Source organism: Aythya ferina, assembly GCF_964211825.1.
Source record: "Aythya ferina genome assembly, chromosome: 19".
Classification (NCBI taxonomy): Eukaryota; Metazoa; Chordata; class Aves; order Anseriformes; family Anatidae; genus Aythya; species Aythya ferina.
The window spans coordinates 4,789,567-4,812,963 of NC_140309.1; the positions used below are offsets into that span (position 1 = coordinate 4,789,567).

Genomic DNA, 23,397 nt, shown 5'->3' on the forward strand with positions numbered 1-23,397 from the left:
CACACAATTTTAAGGATGCTCAAGAGTTCACAGCTTGCTGATTGTGTTCAGCCAGTCTGAATAACCCCGAGACGTACTTCATGCACTGAGAAGGAACGAGGTCTGCTTAGGAAATCAGCCATCTACACTCAGCTTTGTTCGAAGACACGCTCCAGGCAAACAGGGAGATTCTGGAAAAGCCACTCCGAGGAGCTTTGCTGAAAGCAGTCAGCGGGACAGGGGTTGCTGTGAAAGTTACTGTGCTGAACGCTCTGACAAAGGGTGCATTTCAAAGTTTACCAGCTTGATTATTAAATCTTTTCTACTAAAAGGATGCACTGCAATAGGATTTGCTCTAAAATTCTCAACATCTTCTTTTCTGAAGACGAGCCAGCTGTCAGTGCTACAGGTAGCAAATGCTCCTAGTCTACGTGCTAAAGTCAGCATTGAAACTATGACAGAATTCATAAAACAAGTTGTAAAATACCAGCATTGCCCCAAACTGCCCTGGGACAGGGACTCTTGGCTGTGATCGCACTGGCACACCCAACACGTGGTCAACACCCAACACACAGGGAACACTGGAGGCTCTTCAGCTGTCCCAGTGCATCTCACCGCTGCTTCCCAGAGGCAAGGAAGCCACCTCCACGGGCACAACTCTAACCAGACCCAGGCACCAGCCCATCGTCCCTACAGCTGAACGCTCCTCTGCTTGTTTCTCCTGCCATCAAACAGCAGTCACAGCACACGGGGTGCTGTTAGAGGCCAGGGTCAGCTCACTGAGGGCTGCTCCTGGGTGTGGGAGCTGTGGTTTTTATTTTTGAGGGGCTGACAGCACAGCTTCACAGCACGTTAGGTGCATGCTGTTTACTCCTGGGCATTCTCCCACAGTGCCCCCAGTCACCACACCAACCTTCCCGAGCTGCAACCCCCCTGCAGGAACACAAAGCTCGTTCCACAGCAGCAAAGCAGAGCTATGCCTTCATTTAATTTCAGTACCAAAACCTGTCTGCTACACTCCTGCTGCAGTTTTGCTCATTTTTAAGTTCAAGCTTGAAGAAAACTCAGCACTGCTACTAGAAATAACGTAGTGAGAATATGACTAGCCACAGAGGGAATTATCTGTTTGTTACTGCTGCTGCTGGTAACCTCCTTGGTCTAGGCTTTGCCATGCCAGGTTTAGCCTCAAGCTGCAGGTAACGTTAAGCATTACAGCTTAAACCTGAGCTGCCCGTTGCTGGTGGGAGGTGGGAAAAAGTCTTGCTTCCTCCTACAAAACTGAAATGACACAATCATACGAAAATTAAAGGTTTTGTCAGCTGTTGACACAAGCTGGTTTGATCTCTACAGGAAAATGTTAATTACATATTAGAAGGGGAAAAAGGAGTGGAAGAGTCTGACCCCAAGCCATGTGGGAAGCATGTTTCAGAGCCTTCCAAAAAAAAAAAAAAAAAAAAAAGGAAAACAAACAACCAGGCAACACAAAATGTACACATCTATTAAACTATTAAAAAAAGGTAAAACTATACTGGGACTTGGCTGCTTTCATCAGGGGGAAACCCTTGACTTGAAGGTTAGTAGGTACAGAAAAACACTATTTGAACAAGAGCTGTTTTCTGCCTCTCACACGGCAGTGGTACTTTTCACCATGCAGAGGGATAAAATTATTGCTTCCCTCATTAGGTTTGAGACCAGCTATGAGCAAGCCTTGTGGAAGCAGCTGAAGGCCACCATCTCCAGCCAGCCAGCCCTTCTGCTACACCTCAGGAGATACTCAGGTGGGACAGGCTGGTGCTGCAGTCTGCCTCGGTGAGTCACTGCAGAGAAGGATTTGGATTCTCTGCTCAAGCTGCCCTAAGAGCACATTTGAGGATAGTGAGCAGACTGAATCGCTGGAAGACAGAACACTTCCCACCCTTTCATGCTATGGGAAGCAGTAAAACCAGCGGGAAGGTCAGGGCTCATTTCCTCAATAAAAAACCATGGCTCTTGGCTTACCCTGCAGTATGCACATACTTCAAAGACACCGTTAACAGCCAGGTCTAGTAGGGAACAAGACAGCTAAAAAAGTTGGAAGAAACTGGGCAGAACACTAGCAAGCTGACCAGTTTGTTTCACCTAAAAGACACCGTATGGAACAGACCACTGCCCAGCCTGGAAGGACAGAGCTTGCCCTCAACCAGCAGGGCACTGTGTTCAGAGTAGCAGAGCCCAGCTGCTGGGAAATGCCACCCGGAGCTCCCTCACTGCAGGCCACAGTACTTCCACGCTGCCGGGCAGCCCTTGCACTACAGCTGGTTGTACTGAAGCCACAGGACAAAACTTGGGCTTGCCTCCACTCCTACAGAATTTTTACTTCACTGTCTCCTACATGTTCCCAGCAGCTGCTTAGATCCTATTTCTTCCCTTTTTCTTTTCCAATCCCCCCCACCTCATTTCTTTGCCTGTTAATTCCAGATTAAAGCAATGTTGTAGAACTTTGGGAGGGGAGGAGGGGGACACAAGCTAGAGCAGACTCAAATAAAGACCAATGTTAAATATTACTTAATGTTTTCTTTTATTTAAAAGATCATTCACAAAATACCATATCCATAAATTTATTTTGTTATGAAGCAGAATGTGTTAAGTGTTTGGAATTTTTCTTTTTTTTTTTTTCCTTTTCATTTTTACATTTAAAAGTCAACTGTCTTGACTAGAGGTGAGTTTTTATATGGGAATTTGTTCTTAAAATCTTTTCCACATTGAAGATGTAAATAGGTCAATTATTGGTTTGGAATACAACCACACAAATGCATGTCTGTCTTAAATTAATTATTAGTGTTAGACAAATGGTTCTTATCTCAAAAGCAGATTAAGTGACAGGCAGAAGGAAGGAAAGAGTAGTTCTGTAAATTGCTGGGACTCTGACATTACAAAAGAAACTTCAGAGAAGGAATTCCCTACTAGCAGTGACGCTGGCAGTAAAGCAGCCATGCTTCCAAACTTCTTCTGGAAGTGCTCTCGTGTGCCAGCTGTTTTATCTGGGAGCTGTCAGCACTAGTGTTAGGGGCCCAAGTTTTTCCTTGCACACTGGACATGTCTGCACTTCAGTGTTAGAGATCCAGGCTGTTTTTAAACATGAATGCTCTCCCCCTTAGCTCCAGCCTCCACCTCCCCTCCCTCCTCCCACACAGAACACTCCCAACACTGGTGAGAAACACTTCAAGTTCAGAGATGCAGCGGTTAGAGATGCTTTTCACCCAAACTTCTACAGGAAGAGAATCTATTTCATGACAGTTTCTAATCTGCCCATTTTCATGGTATTCTCAAAGCAGAGGTCTTAAAACTGTACACCACTGGGCAAAGAAAAACAGGGGGTAATGACAATTACATACTGCATGGCAAAGTATATACTCCTTAAAGAAAAATAAAAAAGTCAATTTTATTTGTAGAAACTTCATTTAAAAATTTACCAAACATGTAAAACCCAAAGAAATGTAAGCAGAAAGAGCCAGTGAGCAGCTGTGCTCGGGCACATTTTTGCAGCACTAACCTTGAGCTCCGAGGTGTAGTATCATACCATTTTGAATTCTACCAGTCACCAGCAACAGGCTGCTGGGAGATGCTTTATCCGTACTGCTTCCACCTATCCACCAGGCTTGCCAGCCAACTTGACTCGTATCTATTAAATTGATACTTCCTGGTAACCTGTGTGAAAGGGCAGTTCCCCCCTTAGCTTTCTAAGGGGCTCTGCTGGATACAGTAAGTCATTAATTGTCCTAAATGGTATTTCACTACATGGTTAGAACTGAAAGTTACTCCGCTCAACTCATCTGGACTCTCCAGTTTTCCTCTTCAGAGCCACAGCAATACAGAACGAGACATGCAGGTCAGAAGAGGAGCACTGAGGAAGTAAAAGGAAACAATACAGGGTAATAACTAAGTCTAACCTGTGCTTCTAAAGTAAAACAAACCCAGAAAGGAGGAAGTGAAGCAGCACCTTTGTCCAGAGACCTCCACACCTGTGGAAGCAGCTACACTGCCTTATCTACTGGCAACTGTGCTGCTTGGAAGGAAACAGAAGAGGAAACTCAGCACAAAGCAGGCACTAGATACAGCAAAGCCAAGAACGTACTAAAAACCACTTGTTAACAGCTGACATGCATTCACAAGCTCTGTGTTTTCAGTTTCAAAGAGGACAAATGCCAGATGGCAGGAATGGTAAACTGCAGGGTTGACATTCCAGCAGAGCTAGTCACTCTGTACTGTCTTGCTTTTTCTCCCGCCTCCCCATTCCCTCTCAACCCCAAGCTCAGTCGTGCTCTTTTACTACTTCCTCTCGGGGCTTGGCTCCACCAAAGATAGCAGAATTTGGGTTGGCTACTTGATTGAGGGGAGTAGCAACTGTTCGAGGTTTGAGCTGAAGCCGGGGTCGCTGTGCTCTTTCCTCTGCAAGACAAAACAGTAAGGTTTTCAGACTTCTCTACCAAGGGCAAGCAGCTTTAGCCTGATGAAGAAACAACACGTGTCATTCAAGAAGACTGAATTACAGAAGAGAAAAGGAGTTTACCTTCTGTTGGCTCTCTGAAGTCCATGGAAGATCCACGAAGGGGAGGCCCATCTCGGAAACGACCAGTGCCACCACTTCCCATTGAGGCACCTGGTGGTCGTCGGTCTCCAGGGCGAGTGCCTCGACCCCGGCCTCCCAAGAAGTCATCATCTTTGAATCCTGAAGAAGGAAGATGGTGAATGTAAGGAGCACATTTCACAACGCTTTTATCTAGATTTATCTGGATGACTGGAAAACCTCGCAAGGCACAGCTGTCAGTCCAAGATGATGCACTGAGAGCCTTTGTCTGTAGACAGATTGCTTCACAGATCTAACGCATTCTGGAAGAGTCATACAGATTGCATTTGAAATCCAGTGCACTATGCCAAGTTCAGAACCTGCTTTATCCACCTAGAGTTTGTTTCATACTCAGTCTTTGAAACCAGGTTACCAAGCACCATTAAAATATGAACTTCAGCTGCAACTTCAGATTGTTAACACCAGAAGCTGAATGACGAGGTAACACTACAGGTACCCTGAGTTCTGCTGTGGACAGATCACACTGGCCGCAGCCTTAGCATGAAACCTGCAGGAGCAGAGCAAATGGGAAAAGAGCCAGGGAGTAATGAAACAATCCTTAAGAAGGCCTTTGAAAAATGGAGCAAAACCAAGGCTTTTCAACTATACTATAAAATGCCCAGGGATCTGCTTGACTAATGAAAGAGCTAAGAAAAAAAAAAACACAGCAGACTTTAAATGTGAAGCTGACTACATTTCTTCAATTTGCGTATCAAAAGCCACCAAGAACTACCTGTCACTGACCAACTTCCATTCTGCACCAGTGACCATCCTGGAATATCCCCCGACAGCTCTCAATGGTAGGAAGATATTTCAGGCTAGCAGCATACTTAAGTGGAACACAGTTTTTTTAGAAGCTGCTTGGAAGGGAAAGATGTTTTATTCCCATCTGAGATTCTCCTTTCCAATTTAGCATTTGGCAGAGTTGCAGAACTGTCCTTTACTTCAGTGCCAAACAGCAATCTTTAAGACTTGATCCAGCGCAAGTCAACCTGAGAAGAAAAGCTTCTGTACCAAGTAAGACTTCAACGCTAAACTTCAGCACACAAATCACTCACCCAGCACCTAGCCAGCTGAAGTGTGCATCTGAAGAAGCTGCCAGTAAAGGTATAAGGCTGCGACACCAGAATGCTTAGCTACGAAGGCAGGTTAAGCACAGCATTGTAGCAAGCTTCCTCTCTCCAGCACCATGCTGAGTTCCATGCCAGCAGCTCATGGTTACCTCTCCTACTTTGTCCATTCCACTCATGCAGAGACCAGACACTGCACAGTTGCACTTGCCAACATCTCCCCATCAGAAAATGGACCAAACCCACAAGTTCAGAGGACAAAAGCAATTGAGTTAATATCACCCTGGACACTAATAACTGGAAACTAACTGGAAGTCAAAAATAAACAATGGCTCCATCAGTACCTTCCACTCAGCAAGTTCAGTCATTCGCTGCAACTTGCATTACCAGAACAGACCTAACTTTTAGGAATGTTTTCTATTTAAAAGTGCTTTGGAACTAACACAACTTTGGAGATACCATTTGCTCCAGGAGTACACATTTCACATGGCATTACATTATCAACCTCTTGAGAGAGGTGAAAGCCTCTGCTTTGAGAGAATGCAGCACCAGTATCTGTTTTTCCACATGACCTGTCGTTTCTGCTACTATTGAAACATGTACTTGGGCTCATGTGTGAGAAATGCTGTGCTTGAAACCTAGACATCCCAGACTACATTCAGCCTAGTATTCTGATATTAAAGATCACTTCATAAAGCTTAAAATGAAGACCATTTCCTCTGTTACAAAGCAATTGAAGTTTCCCCTGAAGAATCCCACTGCAGCCACAGGATGTCCTAAGTTGGCATACAGTGGACTGAGTCAAAACAGAAATGGGGACAAACATAGCTGACATGAAAATGAGAACATTTGTGCCTTTTAGGCCGCCTATCTTATAAGTGTTAATACTGATACCAGAACCGAAGTCATCTCTGGAATCCCATCCACCTCCTCTGGATTCTCGGGAACCTCCTCCCATTCCTAGGAAAAAAGCCACAATTGTGTTCAGGTCTAAAGCTGTGGGAAAGACTGGTAAGGGGACACCAAACCAAAGTCCAGTCCTTCCATATCCAAAGTCATGCTGCTGGAAAATCCCTTCATTCCAGTACCACCAAGTTCCATTGGATAGGAACAAAAGATCAGCTTTGTTAACCAAGAACAAGTGGTCAGAAAAGCATCTCTAAACCAGACTGATGAAAAGCTCCAGTCAATGTAGTTCAAGTAAGTTCTGTAGCTACAGAAAAGCCTGTTCTTACACTGGAACATCAGACAATATATACAAAATACATATTCATACACTTGCAATTACTTTGATTACTCATTTTTACACACTAATAAAACAGTAGCAGATCAGACCATTGGGCTTATTATTGTCCTCTGCAAGAGACTGCACAGTGCTAGGGGGATTGGTCTCACTTCCAAGGTTAGCAGTGACACACACGCAGCTTTGGGACACGAAGCACATCTATTCCAGCAATTTCAGGAGCGGCAGCAACTACACTAGGTACGTACAAGTTTTCTTTCCACTACTGTCTTTGTGTTTTCTTGCGTGCCTTGCATGCATTAGTTAGCACCAGAAGTCATAACTCCAGCTGCTATATTTAAGAATCTATTTAGGAAAATGAAAGTCACCTCTGTCATCAGGCCCGCCACCTTTTCTGAAGCCAAAGCCACCTTTATCCTGTTTTCTGCCTTCTGCTATGTCCACTCGGAGTGATCGGTCACCCAAAAGCTGTTAAATAAAGATGAGAATCTCTTCAGAAATTGCCAGATGGGCTGCCAAGAAGCTTGAGACTTGTGCTTATTTTTCTCTTTCACAAATTAATTGGAAATGTACTTACTGCACCATCATATGTAAGAGCTTCCTTGAGTGACTCCACCTCATCAAACTCTACGTAACAAAATCCTGTAAGAAGAAACCCAGAAATTAATACCAGCACTTTAGAAAGCAACTGTAAAAAGCTTCTCTTCCTGTATATATCTAAGTCTTATCTTTCAACCACGAACTACAAATAAGTACAAGATGTACACTGCTCACAAACCAAACATCATTAAAGATGAATGCATTTACCTATGCTTATTAACAGTTGGGACAGAGCCTGCAATAGAGCTCTACATGGACAGAACACAAACGCTAAAAGGCTGATTAATTTCCTTTACAGTATGTTCCCACTGCAGATAAATTTGATCTACACCTTTAGACAGTTATTCAGATAAATATTGACATTTGTTACTAGCATCTTTAAATAAGAAGATGAGGTACCTGCTTGGCCAATGGTCTGATTTTCTGTCACTGCACCATTTAGTGAATTTGCTATTCCTTTGCTGAAATTCCTCAAACTGTATTCCCCCCAAAAAGTAACTTAAAAAGTAACTTAGGAAGTACTCCATTTCCCCTCAGTCATTTCCAATGGAAATATGATTTACATGCTCTAATTCAATTCTGTGAATAGCTCACTGAACTGCTTTTCCTTCCTACCTAACCTACTAAAGGAAAAGGCAAAGCAATGGGAGTCTGCTGAGCTACAGAAAGATTGCCTAAGTACTCAAAACCAAAGACCACTGATCTTGAGTGGCTCAGACACTTCAGCTTTGTTACAATTCATAAAGACAAGGTTTGAGAGCCTCTTACAGCAGGGCAAATATTGACTTGATCAGACTGCATCTTGTGATGGAAGTAACAGTGAATCTCATTCAAATGAGATGTTTGTTGGTGAAAGACAACTTTGCATAAATCAACACTGAAGAACAAACAAACTGCACTTCAGAGCAGAGCAAATTCCCCATTAAAACAATTTTAGAAGTAGATGATTCTCTTACCAGTTAGCAACCTACAACTGAACCAACTCTGAACACTCACCTTTAAATTTGTCTGTTTCCTTGTCTCTGACTAGTCGTACACTCCTTACACTGAGATCCTTGAAGATGGCATCTATGTCTCCTTGAACAGTGTTGAAGGGTAGGTTTCCCACATACGCTGTGAAAGGGGGTTCTGTTGGCAGCTCTTTCTGTTTGCGGGCACCAAGGCCACCACCACGAGACCTGTTGGAAAAGAAGTCCATTTCTGGAACCTGACTCCCCATAATACAGTACGCAGCACTGCCCAGGTGCTAGTGGATTTATCAGAAGTGGATCTCTTCCCCCTGCTTCAGTCAGCTTCCACAACTCCTGGTAGCATCCCTTTACCTGCATCTGCCACCTCCACTACTGACCAACTCCTTTTTAGCATGACCTGATCAGTACTTCAGTGGGAGAACAAATGAACAATATCCTTAGCTATCTTACAGATAGAGTCAGTAATGAACTGATGAATGAACTTCTTCCTTGTTTCAGAAGACATTAAGGAAATCTCAAACTAAGGTCATCTACACTGTTCCCTACTCAACACAACGCATCCCAGAACAGATTTCAAGAATTTATTGCAGTAAGGAAATGCCTGCATGACACAGGCATATCCCAAAGTTTATGTGGAACTAATGCTTTTAGCTAAATAGTATAACATCAACTCCACAATCACCTTCATTTGCTTAAGAGACATCCTCCATCTCTGAAAAGTTACTGCTGTAACCAGCTGTCAGATATCTGAAGGGCACCTGGACTGTAATACTTGGAACACAGGCTAACCAGCTTAGTTGAACAGGACATTCTAAAGGCAGAAAAGCAATTTAAATGATATTTGGGTACTTCTTCCTTTTGGGCTCATCAGAAGAAAACTAGGCTGCTTTTTCCTATTCTTCCCCTCAGTTAAGGCTATCAGCACTGGTTGCTGAGGAACTAGAAAATTACCAGCTCCGTTCTTCACTGTATTAATCCAACACATCTGCATGTTGATTTCCCATGGAGCCTACGCTTCTCAAGCTAACCTTGATCTCCATTACAGAGAGCAGTCACTGTGGACACGAGGCCCTTAACTTACAGCTCCCGGACTTGCTGGCTACAGGATGCCCCCATCACTGGTTCAATGCCCCTTGCTCTGCCTAGGCAACTTTTGCTGCATCTGAGAAGCCTACCTACAGCTCTGCCATGTTCTCTTCTTCAGTGCCTTCCTTTTATTGGATTTTGTTCATGTCTGCTCCCTTTACAAGAGGCTCCCTGAACATTTGAAAGTGCAAAGGAACTCCGAGTGTGCCATCCAGGGTTTGCCTGGTGACAAGAACTAACTGGATTTCTGCAGAGGTTCAAATACCTTCATTATCTTGTATTATTCTGGCTAGTTGCATGCAGCAAGAAGGTCCACAGTACTTGTCCACCTTTTTTTCCCCTCTTCATTCCAGAATAAATATTTTATTGCGAACAAATGACATAATGCAGAAATCTTGGATAAGACTCCTTAACTCTTTCTAGGTAAGCCTGCCACTTGTGCCTATTCATGGTACCAGCACAGGAGTTTCACCAACGGTATCAACATGCTGCTGCACAAATCCAAGTAACTACCTCAGTACATTTAATTAGTGCCCAGCCAGGTTCATATTTTAGCATTTCTGACAATATTCCACATCTGCCTTTGTCTCAATAAAGAATCAGAGTCAAAACAGGTTCAAGACCAGAAGCTGCTATAGCTGGGTGCTCTGCATGAAGGGCAGAACTCTGTAACATGTCAAATCAGTTCCATGCCTTCATCCTTCATTCTCATTTAAGGGTTTTTGTAAAAACCTCAAATACTACACTTAACTTGCAGCTCAAAACCTTCATTTTTATGTCCAATAGTAACATCAATATTGCTTAGGATGAGTTTAAAAGAGCATTCCCTCCTTTTGTGCACTCTCACCATGTTTCCTGGGCTGCCCATCAGCCGGCTCTGTGCACTAATTCATCTGAGCACTCCCCTTACAGATGAATTCACCGTATCAACAAGGTGATCAGCTGCAAAAGGCACTTGTGCCAGCACAGGAAGGAGAACACAAGCCAGGGCTCCAACTGCAGCTTTCAACAGCAGCCTCACTTAGATGAATCGAGCTGCCTCTGAAACCACACCCTGAAGTTTGCAATCCCCCAAAGAAACTCAGTGCTGCAAACAAGCCATGTTTCTACCATAACACGCCAGGATTTGCGGGGAGGGAAGTTGTGTGTAAATCCATGTCCCATTATGCAATTCCTATGGATATTTTTCTGAAGTGACGTATTCTTTTTGAAGATCTTCCACTAAAGCCTCGGTTATCAAATAGCTATGGACTTGGTCTTTCAGTCTTCACCTGAAGAACAGGAAGGGTCACAAACCAGGTTCCAAACTAAGCTTCCTACAGGCTTCAAGTACAGCAGGACAAGGAGTTTTGCAACACCAAAAGACGCTGTTCCTACACCTTGCTACATTTTTTTCCAACATTGAAATGGTGAAATAAAAAGTAAGACTGACTTCAGGATCCAAGATTCAAACAAGATGCATAATTCATAATAAAACAGGACAAGCATCAATATAATTAAGAACAGCCCTGAACTGAGTGACCCGGGTCACACCAAAGCATTAGATGTGTATCTGCATTTCCCACCCAGTGCAACTTTCACTGAGACACACCTAGGTAATAATTATGTCATCTTAGCAGGGGAATCAAACACCTTTTTTTTTTTTCCTCCATGAAATGAAAGCAGAAAGTTGAAGAAAGCTTGCTTCTAGCAGAGGCCAGAGGCAGCATCCCTATAATTAGGTTTACTTTTTGGTGGACTGAGTTGGGTGACATCGTAAGGCCACGCTGGGGTGAAAGAGCACCCAAACTATTATTTTGAAGCTACTTTTAGGAAGTTTAGCTGTTCAGAACACAGTCTGTCAAATATTCTGAGTCAGGAATATTTTGGAAAGCTGTCATTTGAGTTTAATAGCCTTTCACAAAGGATCAAAACAATAGTTCTGGATTTATCTTTTTGCCCAGCAAACAGACAACAGCGTAATCGGATTGCAGCTTCAGTATTTCACCAGAGACACCATCAGACTCAGCAAGACAAGATTCATCAGGAGTCTCCAGACCACAACACTAAGCACACACTGAATTTATTCGGGCAACCCAGTACATCCCTACAGTAAGTGCTACGTGTCTTCAGCAAGAAGCTTGCTTGAGCCTAAGAATTAAGAGGTATTTATTAGTAGTAAATGGGTAGGAAACAGGATCCAGAAGCATAAATACTAGCTCTCCATTTCCACTTACTGTATCATGATTCATGGGATGAATCTTAACCTTTGATTAAGGTGTCCCGCATGGGTAACCTGGTACAAAGACCACGCCTAACCAAGCAGCCTACCAGCAGGCCAGGAGTGATAAACGCAGTCTCCTTCAACCCTGAGAGGCTCTACAGATGCTCAGTGTTCCAGCTAGGCCACAGCATGACCAAGAATGGATTTTGGTGTCAAATTCTGGGCTCCAACACTCCAACCAGAAAGCTTTTATAGTATGCTTTTGTTATTAATGTCAACAGCATGTTTTCCCTCTGGAATAAGTTGACTCGCACATCAGTGTCATGCTTCAACTTGTAATCAGTTCACTGCCAGACATCTCAAGTACAGCAAAATCCCATCTCAAACCAGTCATCCTCCGTTGCCCTCCTGTGTCATTTTGAGAGGAGAACAAGGCAGTTGTCTTAGCTACATTAGAGCTCATCAGGAGCCACTGTTTCCTATCTGCCTCACTGCAATCTCACAATAATGCTCCACAGAGGGTAGCTCTGACAAACTACATCTCTACTGAGTTTACACTATTCCTGCAGTCCTAGAACACCTAAAAATGAGCAGGAGTCTCCCTAAGATAACAAAAGATTTTTTAATCAGAACCTTCAAGAAGAGTCACGTTTTTGCTACACGCAAGACTGCACAAAGCTCAGGACCCGTAGCACCCAAACTACAGAATTACCTCCTAGTTACTTACCAGAAACATCTGCCGAAGCATCTACTAAGCAGTTCACCTTTAGTTCACCAAAGCAAGTATCTGAGCCTTGCCTGAGAGCAAGTTTAAGTACTCTATTAAAGAAATCTGAATATGAAAGTAACACTTCAACTTTTGTTTTGCTACTTTACAGTAACATCTGAATTATGAGTGTCAAGTGCCACCTCAGGCAGTTGTCAATGTATCTATTAAGAATTTAAGAAGTGGCAAAACTAGGAATAGCCATCCCCTCTGTTTGCTCTGGGACATCTCCTCTTTAGACAAAGGACGTTTATGCACAAAAACTAGTTTACAGAGCCTAAGTGCCAGAGATTTGCTGAATGCAAGGCAACTCACTCCTGCTAGAGCCTCAGCACCACCACCTCCCTGCTACCTGGGCAGCCTGGAAATGAAACTTGTTTACTCCTCTGACCACAGCAGAGGAGAACTGTTGATTAGGAAACATCTTGGAAGACTAAATGACAAAAACAGCATACTCGTTAACATTTGCTTGCAAATAGTTTATTTCACAGTTTTATACCTGGTGTTTTAATTTAGAGCAAACTTGTACAGCATCAACCTTCAAAAAAGTTAACTACTTGTGTCTTCCTAACACGCTTTAAGGCAAACTCTGTAGTTGCTGGTCACTGCTTTCGCAGCCCACTCCCCCCAAACACGTGCGGTCTCCAGAGCCGAGCCAGGCCCCACGGATCCGAGGGCTGGAGCCAGCACCGGGAGCCAGGATAAGGCAAGAGAGGCCGGCAGCTCCCGGCTCTCCCCGAGCGGAGGCACCGCAGAGCCCTCCCATTTCCTCCCCGCCGCAGGCACCACAACGCCGCCTGCTCTCGGGGCCGCCGCGGCTCCCTCCCCTCTCCGCCGTGCCGAGCTCGTCCCGCCCGCACCGGGGCTTCGAGCCCTCCACGGGCAGCTCCCTCCTCCCGCCGTGTCCCTGCTGCAGCTCCTCACGGCCTTACCTTGGCTCCGGCCCAGCACCTCCCTAAATCCCCCCCCCCGCTCCCTCCCCTCGCCTCCGGGCCGGCGGGAGCACAGCGACACCCTCCGCCTCCCGCCCCTTCCCGGCTCTCCCCAGCCACCAAGCCCCAAATCTGCTGCGGAGCGAAGCGAGGAGGGGGGGGGGGGCGAGCTGCCCTTACCCCCTCCCAGACCACCGCAGCCACCTCCCCGCGCCTCCACAAAGCCGAGAGGCGGGAGGCGAGGGGCCAGCAGGCTGCCGGAGGCGGCGCCCCCCTCCCGTCCCTCCCTCCCCCTCCCCTTTTACCCCCCCCATCCCATCCCCACAGGGCCGAGTCCCGGCCGCGCCCCCTCCTCGCCAGGCCCAGCGGGGGGGGGGGGGGCAGGCCCGGAGCGTGCATGTTGGGGGGGGGGTCGCCCCTCCCTATCTCCCTCCCCGCTCCCTCCGGGAGGATCCCCGGTCGTTCCCCAGCCTTCCCCAGCCTCCCCGGGCTCACCCCCGGCCGCCGCCGAAGCTGCTGTAGGCCCGATCGTCGTAAGGATCGAAATCCGCCATCGCCACCTCAGCCTCCTCCCCGGGCGAGCGTGACAGGACCGCGCCCGCAGGACCCCGCGCCGCTTATATACGGCGGGGCCCCGGCCGGGGCTGCCCGTCGCGGTGCCTGTCTCCAGCTCCCACCCCCCCTCCTCTCCTCGCACCTCCAGCGGGGCTGCCCGCGCCGCTGCCTGTCGGGAAGTCGCCGTCACAGGCGGGCGCGGAGCGCGGGCCCCGCCGCCTTTGTGCCGTGCGGGCACCGCCGCGCTGAGGGGCGGCCCCGGGGACGGGGCGGGACGGGACGGGACAGGGGGCCCGGAGCGTGGGGCAGGAGCCCCGCCGAGCCGGGAGGGAAGGAGGGAGCCGCGTGAGAGGAGAACCAGCAGGGAGCCCCTGCGCTTTGCGGCGTGTGCTCTCTCAGTGCTCGTCAAAAATACAAATACAAATAAAAATGATAGTTAAATAAGAATAAAAATTGTCATTAAAATAAAGGAGTTCGTGAGGAGTTCTTGCTTGCACGTGTCTGGAAGCATTCACCAGCTTTCCCCCACCCCGTTCCCTCGACCTCCGCCGCTTCCCAAGCGCCCGCACCGCCCTCGGAGCAGCCCCGCGGCTCGCTGAGGGGCTGCGGGGGAGAAGCGGGGCCGGCCGCGGGGGTTTAACCGCGGGTGTGCCCCCTCACGGCGCCCCGATCCCCCCCGGGGGCTCGGGAGGGACGGGCGGGGACGGGAAGATGGCGCTGAGGGGGGCTCGGGGCTGGGGGGGGGGGGGGGCGGCGGCGGCCGGGTGCGGGGACAACCCTGGTGCGGGGACAACCCCCGCGTGGGGACAGACCCCGCGTGGGGACACCCCCGGTGCGGGGCCAGGCTCGGTGCGGGGCCAGCTCCGTCCCCGCTGCCCCGGAAGAGGAGGAGCGGGCAGGGAGCGGCGGTGGTGGCGGCCCCACGTGTGGTAGCGGCATGGCGGAGCGGGCGGGTGGCGGCGGCGGGGGGGGTGTCGCGGACCCCCGCGGGGTGCTGCGGCAGGGCCGAGCCTTCCTCGATCTCTTCTGGGACATCGCCAAACCCGAGCAGGAGGTGCGGCTGGCGGCCACCGAGAACCTCCTGCGGCACCTGAGGGATGGCGGAAAGGTGAGGGGGGGACCGGGATGGATGGAGGGATGGAGGGATGGATGGAGGGGGGCAGGCGCGGCCGGGTCCCGCGGGGTGCTCGGCGTCTCCCCAAAAACGCCTGGGTTTGTGTTTCAGGACGAAGAGATGCAGTACGCCCTCAAACGCCTGGTGGAAGGGCTGGGAGCCACCCGTGAGGCCGCCCGGCCGGGCTTCAGCTTGGCCCTGGCGCAGGTCAGTGCTGGGGCCGCTGCTCCCCCCCTGTGGGGGCCGCGAGGGGTTCGGTCGTGCCTCAGGAGCAGCCTTCACTGGTGAAATATGGCCAAGTTTTTACACGTGCTGCGTTTAGAACTGTCTGGGCTTCTTAAAAATAACTTCCTTCTGATATTGGGTGCTTTTTGTGGGAGATCTGAAAAGGCAACCCTTTACTACCCACTTCAGGATACTTTCTTGATGCTGTTTGAGTCTCTAACATAACATGTAGTTGCAGACATTGAGTTTATGCACATAACTTTATGTGTCATTGCCATGGATGTGACCCCATCTCGCCTAACAAGCTGATAATACACAGGAGCCTGTGCTCTTCCCGCTTGGGTCAGGGCCTTGCCCATGCTGAAAAGTCTCATTGCTTTTCTACAGGGTCATATAGTTGCAGCAGGATGCTCTCATTATTAATCCTGCTATGCCATGTAAAGAAAAAAACAACAACAAAAAAAGGAATATCAGCAGATATATTTATGTCTGCACTAGTTGTAATTCTGACACATATTTTACTGATCTAATTGTGCTCCATTATTGCCCACAGCAGCACATCTAGTGTTCAGGTCTGTTTTGGCTGAACTTGTTAATACTTCATAGAGTGAACAAACTGCAAACTGAGCTGTCTCATCCATCTCCTCAGGTGTTGCAGGCTTTTGAGGAAATTCCAGTATTCAGTGTCCTGGAACAGATAAAAGAAAAACACGATCTTGAAAAAGTGAAGAAGGTGAGTCAGCGCGTAGCATCATTGAACAGCAAGTTTAACTTTCTCTGTTCTTTGACAGTTTGGAGCCTGGATACTGTAACTTTGGGGTTCTTACTGAGAGAAACGAGTACAATGCAATAACTGAAATATTTCTGAAAACTGGAAGTTGATGATACTCTTGTCTGTCCATGTTTTATCTGAGATTTGTTTGTGTGTTGGAGAGAAAATCTAGGACAGTAGCTCTTAAACATAATATGGGGGGTTGTTTTTCAACTCTCTGTCAGAGTTGTAGTTGAATGTGAGATCTAACATCTCAGTGGGGTGGATTTTTACTCCAATATTTTTTTTCTTTTTCAGAAACTTGTGAGAAATGCAGCTTTTGGAAACTTTTTTGGAGTTATAGCTTTATTTCAATCTGGCCGGCTTGTTAAGGTAACACTGCTGTTACGTTGCTTGTGAGTAGGGGTTCTCAGGCTGGCTGAAGTAGAGAGAGGATGTGGAAAGAAAGACTGGGCCATTGGCTAGTGGATGAGATGGGACTTGGAGCATCAAGTCCAATTCATTTCTTTTGCATTATCCATACAGTTTTTGTACCTTCTAAACATCAATTCCTGACTAGAAAGTAGAAACTGTGTCAGATGGTACCAAAAGTTTCACTACGTCTTATGGAAGTAAGGCATCTGTAGTCACATACAGCCAGAAAATACTGTTGGGAAAAGTTGCACATCAGGAAGCAATTGTTTTCTTATTCGAAATAGACATGAGGGTCTCAGTAGTGGATTATTTAAGCCTTCTGTTTAACCTCTAATGTATGTCTTCTATTTTTGATGTACTTTTCCTTTCTAGGACCAGAAAGCTCTGCTGGAGAGTATCCAGCTTCTCCAGCAGTTGACACAATACCAAGCACACCTCAAAGATCTCCCTAGCAAAACTATTGTGGACATCCTGTCGGAGGTATAGCCACAGCATGTGGTAGATAGGAGGGAGGACTTCGCTTTGGGGACTGCTTTTCCATTGGTTTGTTCATAGTTAAAAGTCAAAGGGGAGTTATGGAAGAGTAAGTTTAAACTGCAGGACCTATTTTCTAAGTTATCTGTGGGCAGATGCTTTTTTTTTTCTGAGAAGGATGCTCTGGTTTACCTTAGTCTGTCTACTCCTGATGTTAGGTTTAAATGTATTTTGAATCTAATCTTTCAGAAAATCCAAATGTAAGCCGTTTTGACTCTTTCCATATTTTATTGATGAAAACATTGGATCTGGTGTCCTCTAAAACCATTCAACACAGTTGTTTACCAACAAATCCTACTGAAATAAGTAACTTTTAATGGAAATATAATTAAAAGCTAATCCAAGAGTGTTTACTCCTCTCTGAGCTGCACAGCAGTACAGACAGGAACAGGCAGATGGCAAGAGAACAATTTCAGCTGGAGTTGACCAGAACTGCTGTTTGATGACAACATATTGTCCTGCTCCCTGTAGTTAAGCACCTGGGGACTGGATAGTAATACTGGATAAAAATTTGTTCATGATTTTTGGTTGCACCATAAAAGCTGTTTCTGAAGTTTCTGGAACACTCAGGCTTTTAGTAAGATGCCCTACAATACAGATATTTTCATGTACTGCACAGCAGGTTGGTAAAATGCCCTCAGATGTTTCTCACATGCTCTCTTACCTTCATTCTGACCTAGGTTCCTGAAACCATATTTGAGGAGGTCCTGTTTGGTATCCTGCAAGCTGACTTCACTTCAGCTTTCCAGTCTCCAGAGAACCTCCACCTTTTACTTGTGGGCATACAGAAATTCCCTGGTGTTCTGAAACCTAAAAAGCTGAAGAAGCTGTTTGGATCACCTACTATTGTAAATGAAGAAAATATTCCCAAGTAAGTTGTTAAAATTAAGACTATCAAATACAATATTATTGGTCTCTTGGATAGCAGTGAGAAAAGTAACGCTTTCCTTCTGCCTGCATTTGCTACTGCAGGTGCTATTAAGGGGTAGGCACTAACTGCTCTGCCGTTTACTAAATTATAGCTCTGCCTGCAATGCTCTGTAAGTGTCCTGCATTCTTCAGTGGGATGAATTTGGCCTTCAGCAATCCCCTTCCAGGCCCATTCTCTCACATCGTATGCTTTCTTCTTCTAGACTTGTAGAGCTTCTGCAAAGTGCTGCCAAGTCAGAGAAGAAGGACAAGAAATTGCCCAGTGTAGGGCTTGCTTTGCTCGAAGTTTCATTAAAGGAAGGTGCCTTTGAACTGTTCTGGAAAGAAGCTGTGGAGAACGGGCTATTCAAGGAGAAATCAGGACCTGTGAGGTTTGTTTTAACATACACTTTTTTTTTTTTTCCCCTATTATTCTTCTGTTTCTTGCTTCTGTTTCTTGTATCTTTCTGTTCCTGTGGTAGGACTGAACTTATGGTTTCTTGTAAACAACATGAGAACATTTGATTATTTAGGTATTCATGAGAAACTTTATAGGAAGCCTAAATCCACAAGTTACCAGTAAGTTTTCTGTTGGAATTACGATGTGTAACAAATTTGGGCTTAAATTTACCAAGGACAGCACATGACAGTGATACCCCTGTCAGGCATAAAGTTGTCTTCAATCAGTAGTGTGCTCCTACAAGACTTGTCAGAGGAAATGTACCATTCCGTTCTGTAAGTGTCTGAGAGAGTGGCTGTTTTGTTGTCATGGCTTAAAGACAACTTCTGTGTAGATAAACCAAGGTTGTGAACTTTGTATCTAATACTGCTAGATTTGTGCTTTGTAGGATGGGCTCCATTAAAACACCTAGATATTATTGGGCTCCTTTGGTTTGGGTGCTGACATGGTCTGTGTTTTAGAAGGATATGGCTGGGGCTGAAATCATAACAGTGTCTATTTCAGCTCCTTTTCCAAGTCTAACACTAGATCTTTGTAGGATTATTTAAACTGTCTGTGGAGACTCATGCTGTGCAAACACGCTGCAAAATCCTGAACGTGAGTGTGAGCATTTTGGGGGAGCATAATTTCATTTTTTGGACCATAGCATGACAGTCTGTGGCCAGGTTTAATCTTTATTAGATCAAGAGTTTGAAAGTCAGAGGTGCACTTAGATATTTTCTTAACATATTGTATGAATATCACAGTGAAGGGAAAACGTTTTTCCAAGTTTAAACCTTGTCTTACTTGTCTTGAATTGGGTAAGTCTGAAAATAACCTTTGTGTGCTCAAAAGTGTTTCCTTTTTAGCCTGTTTTTCTGCAGAAGTGTCTGCAGAATGTCTGCCTAATAATTCTTAAGCCCATTGGGCAATTTTGATCAAATTTGACAGCAAGTTTCACAAACAAGTAAGTGTTTTTAGGCCTGTGGAAATAAACACGTAGAGAGAAGAGATCCAGCAAGTGCATTGAGGAAGGGGCTGCTGGTGTGGACTGATCTATTTCTGGGCAGCAGAGGACCTGCTTTGGACAAAGATCTGAACAGCTGTGCTAGCCAGAAGGAAAATTTTCAGCAGTATGATTTTTGAACACTGGATCCATGTAGAAAGTGTGTGTTTTTGACTTCTGTCTTCTTGTGTACTCCACATAGCCTGCGTCACCACTTCTTCTCTGTCTTATCTTTCTTTGTGGCTTTACGGCTGTGGCTCTACTTGAGAAAATGTTAATGTTCTTCGCTTCTGTTCAGTTACATGTGCTACCGGTTGCTGGGGAGCGCTCTGCCCTTGTTGTCTCTGGATCAGCTACAGATGGTTCTCAAAGGGAAGGTGATGCAGCTCTACGGAGAACATGTGGTAACAAGTCAGGTAGGTCCTTTGAAAGTACTTGTGCTCAGGCCTAAAGCCCCTGTTCTGAGCAGAACCTCCCCCCAGCCCCTGTCCACCTTTCCTGTTACACGTCTTCCTGTATTAAAAATAAGTTTATGTGATTTAGACCTTGGACTAAATTTAGCCCTTACTAAAGGTAGGGTTATTGTGTGACTGCTGGTTGCAGTGGCTTTTATAAGACTGCTTTTGATTGTTATTGTCTATTTGTGTATTACTATTCAGACTTATTTTAAGGAGTTTGAAACTGTTCAGCACTGAGCCCCCTGCTTCCATTGGTGCTGCCGAGAAAGCTCTTGCCGTGGGGGAAGCAGAGGAAGGGCAGCCCTCAGCATATTGACAACGTCATGTGTCATCCTTTGACAGGCCTTTTGATTTTGCATGTCCAGAAGCTCCTTTTTGTCTGTCATTGTGCTGGGTGTTGCATGAACATTTGAAAGCAAAGACAAAAAGGGACGACTCATGCTTCTGTGTATTTTAGTACTTGCTTCAATATGCACATCTCAGTGCAACATGGGAGCTGGATTTTGGAAGTCCTCTGCCTTCCCTCCTGCAAAGCAAGCAAGCAAAAAAAAAACCTGCAACAAGGGGAGGAAAAATGAAAGAATACCAATAAAAATGGGCTTTGGCTTGTCTTTTCATGATGTCCTAGTCCTAAATATTCTGATGTAGGCCCCAAAATCATTGTCTTCTCTTGGGAGGGACAGGACTTTGTAGTCTTTCAATTCTAGTACCAAAGCAGAAATGGATGTGCACTTTTGCTCTGAAAATAATGATTATCATGGTGCCCCTGGATATGAAGTTACTTTTGCCAGGGTTTATCCACTGGCTTGCTTGTTTTCCTGTATCTTGCTTCTTTTTGTGTTCCACAGTGAACTAGGCTGTGTTCTTCCATGTGCATCAAAAGATTTGCTAATTTAATTCCTGTCTGAAGTGTGCAAATCACTGAACGTAATGTCTGTCTCACAAAAGAAAAGCCTAGTATTGTTGATGAAGAAGTAGAAAAGGTCTTAGTTTGATTTTCTTTGCTGTTGATTTTATTTAGTTTTGTTTTCTTCCTTGATACAGGTTGTTTTTGGAAAGCAAATGCTATAATCTTATACTTTCTTAGGGGATTCAGGTTGTTCTTGGAGATGAAACTAGACAAAGCTTGAGTCTGATATTGACTGACAGTTATCTTACTGGATCTATTTTTTTGTTTAAACAAGCAAGCAAATGTACTTGATTTGCTTTTGTTGGGAAATGATTGATGAATCCCCCGTTGTGAGTTACTAGCCTGTTTATGGCAGAATCTTCCGGAGTTTTTCTCCCAGCTTTCATACACATGTATGGAGTTTTAAATACAGGACCTTGTGAAGTTGTGTTTTGTGTGAAATGGCTTGCTGGAGGATTTATTTTATGGTTGGATGGATTTGTAGTTAACTGGAAATCTATAAACTCTTTATTTTAAGACCATCATTCCCTACACATTCATTACCGTTCCTGTTCCTGCTAGGTTGCTATTTTGCTTATGACATGGTGATACCAGATAAGCTGTTTTATTGATTTACAAAAGTTTCATTTTTTGGAGTGAAGCCACAGCCTGCCCTCTTAGAGGTTTCACCAGTTAAAGTTCTGCTTTTTCAGAACAAATGAGTGGGAATGAACACTGTAGGCTGTGAAAAGACGCGATGAAATGAGATGTGTGGTGAGGTGAGATGTGTCCTGGTCTGCATGCTGTTGGACAATGTTCCAAGGGCCAAGAGTCTGCCAGCTGCACACCTTGCAGACCAGTGACAGCACTTAGGATAGGCCTTAGCACAAAAGAGCAACACTTCAGGACATGTTTTTAGGGTTAAACATGTCAACTCCTCCTCCTTTCAGAATGCCTCAACACTTCAGAGACACCAGGGAGAGAAGGTGGGATTTGTTCTGTGCACTGTAGGTCAGCAGGCTCCAGGGCTGCTAGAGGAGACCAGAAATAATGTGGGGGAATTTCTGAATCAAGGGAAGGTGTGAGGCAGATGGTGTGAGTAACATCCTGAGCTCATCCCCATAAAAAGAATCAGCCTAAGAGCTTCGCTGCACTGGCCAGCACGTGGTCCAGCCTGCTCAAGCTTGACTCGTTGGGAAAGCCCAAATTGAAGGGTTGAGGTACGTGCCAGGATTGTGTGGTTGCTTACAGTGGTTCCTCTTACGTGAGGAAGACCAGAAGGTGAAATAGGTGACTTTTCTGATCCCGCCTAATTGTATGACAAATATTCAGGCACGTGACTTTAATTTCCTTATGGCAGTCAAATCTGGACAGTGGTTTATGCTCATAAAGATACTCAGACTCAGTGTAAGGTTCTTAACCTACTCATTTGACTCTTTTTTTCAGCTTCCAGACCGATTTAAATTTGCTCCAGAGATGGAAGCATACGTAGATGCATTTCTGAACAGCTGTGATGATCCAGAGAGGCAGCTAGCAGTAATGATCGGCTTCTCTACTCTCACGAATCAAGGCTATCCAGTGGTGCCCAGCATTTGGAGGGTAGTCAGACACCTGCAGCCAGTGGCGTTGCAGAAATACATTGACTGGCTCAAAGACATGTTCCTCAGGCCAGACTTGAGCTGTTGTTTAGATTTCTCAACTAGTCGTCAGAAGCAGAACCCAGAAAATGTAAACAAGTGAGTATGTTGGTGATGCACCTTCTTTTTTTCCTTTCTGTTTGTGGTTGGAGTAGCTACCTGTGTGAAGTCAGGGTCGGACAGCCAGAGTTTGCTGGCTCCCTTGCCATGAGCTGACAATTGTTTCCTGTTCCGTTTCCTCTGTCCCAGAAGGTTTAGGCCCAACATCTGACTCTTTTGCTGGGACAAAATTAAGTTATGTAGGAGCAAACGCAGTGAGAACCAGCTAGAAATCTGTTCCCTGATCAAAACAGACTGGATGGCCAGAGAAGCCTTTTCTCTTGCTTTTCTAGCCCCAGCAACTGTTTTGGGAACAGGCAAAAGTCTCCAGTGGCTTCCTTTTTCACTACAGACTCTCAGGTCTTCGTAGGAATTGCATATTCCTTTTATCTGAGTTTGAATATTTAACTGCCTTGAGTGCTCTCAGCTTCTTGGCCTGCAGCAAAGCACCCACTTAGTGTCTCAAGTCTCCTGTAAATATTTAGGTCCTTCATAGATATTTGTCACAATTTCCAGCTAGGAAAGCTTCCCAAGAGGCAGCTCTGTCCTCCACTTTGGCACAGCTACTCACTGAATATCCCAGCTTGGTGCTGTGGATAATGGGTTACCTGGGCAGGGAGCTCTTCCAAAGAAGACATAAGCTATTAAAACACCATGTGTGTGTGTTACATGTCCATAGAGTGAGGTCAGAGATGGACTAATGCAATTCCTGAAGTGTCATCAGTGAACTGTGTAGTTCCTTAGTGGCATGTTGTCTTTTGCATAGTGTAAAGCAAAATTGGGAAGATTGTATCTCTTCTTACTTACCTGTTGCTTTCTTACTGAAGAAAGCAACACTAACACTGAAAGCCACCTCTTGCTGCAGCAGATTGTGAGGTTTGTGTTTACTT

The 23,397-nt window shown here is 45.6% G+C and overlaps 2 protein-coding genes across 3 annotated transcripts in view; one reads left to right on the forward strand and one right to left on the reverse strand.

Annotated features, from left to right (window-relative positions):
* Positions 1 to 2,517: 2,517 nt before the first annotated feature.
* Positions 2,518 to 14,107, reverse strand: EIF4H (eukaryotic translation initiation factor 4H). Of its 2 annotated transcripts, XM_084492928.1 has the most exons (7): positions 13,952 to 14,107; positions 8,495 to 8,676; positions 7,476 to 7,540; positions 7,267 to 7,366; positions 6,550 to 6,615; positions 4,529 to 4,687; positions 2,518 to 4,407 (listed from the first exon to the last, which is right to left on the reverse strand). In XM_084492928.1, exons 1-7 carry the CDS (start codon positions 14,008 to 14,010, stop codon positions 4,271 to 4,273), a joined length of 768 nt encoding a protein of 255 aa, XP_084349054.1. In that variant the 5' UTR covers positions 14,011 to 14,107; the 3' UTR covers positions 2,518 to 4,270. The 2 variants fall into 2 exon arrangements, with proteins under 2 accessions (XP_084349054.1, XP_084349055.1); XM_084492929.1 differs by lacking the exon at positions 6,550 to 6,615.
* An 821-nt stretch (positions 14,108 to 14,928) lies between these two features.
* The window catches only part of MYBBP1A (MYB binding protein 1a), a 59,712-nt gene continuing 51,243 nt past the window's right edge, over positions 14,929 to 23,397 (forward strand). Inside the window, exons 1-9 of the mRNA XM_084493578.1 lie at positions 14,929 to 15,119; positions 15,237 to 15,332; positions 16,000 to 16,083; positions 16,420 to 16,494; positions 16,909 to 17,016; positions 17,751 to 17,941; positions 18,204 to 18,371; positions 19,723 to 19,840; positions 22,218 to 22,507. Coding sequence (XP_084349704.1) covers positions 14,949 to 15,119; positions 15,237 to 15,332; positions 16,000 to 16,083; positions 16,420 to 16,494; positions 16,909 to 17,016; positions 17,751 to 17,941; positions 18,204 to 18,371; positions 19,723 to 19,840; positions 22,218 to 22,507 — 1,301 coding nt within the window. The 5' untranslated portion in view covers positions 14,929 to 14,948. The remainder of the gene's footprint in view (positions 15,120 to 15,236; positions 15,333 to 15,999; positions 16,084 to 16,419; positions 16,495 to 16,908; positions 17,017 to 17,750; positions 17,942 to 18,203; positions 18,372 to 19,722; positions 19,841 to 22,217; positions 22,508 to 23,397) is intronic.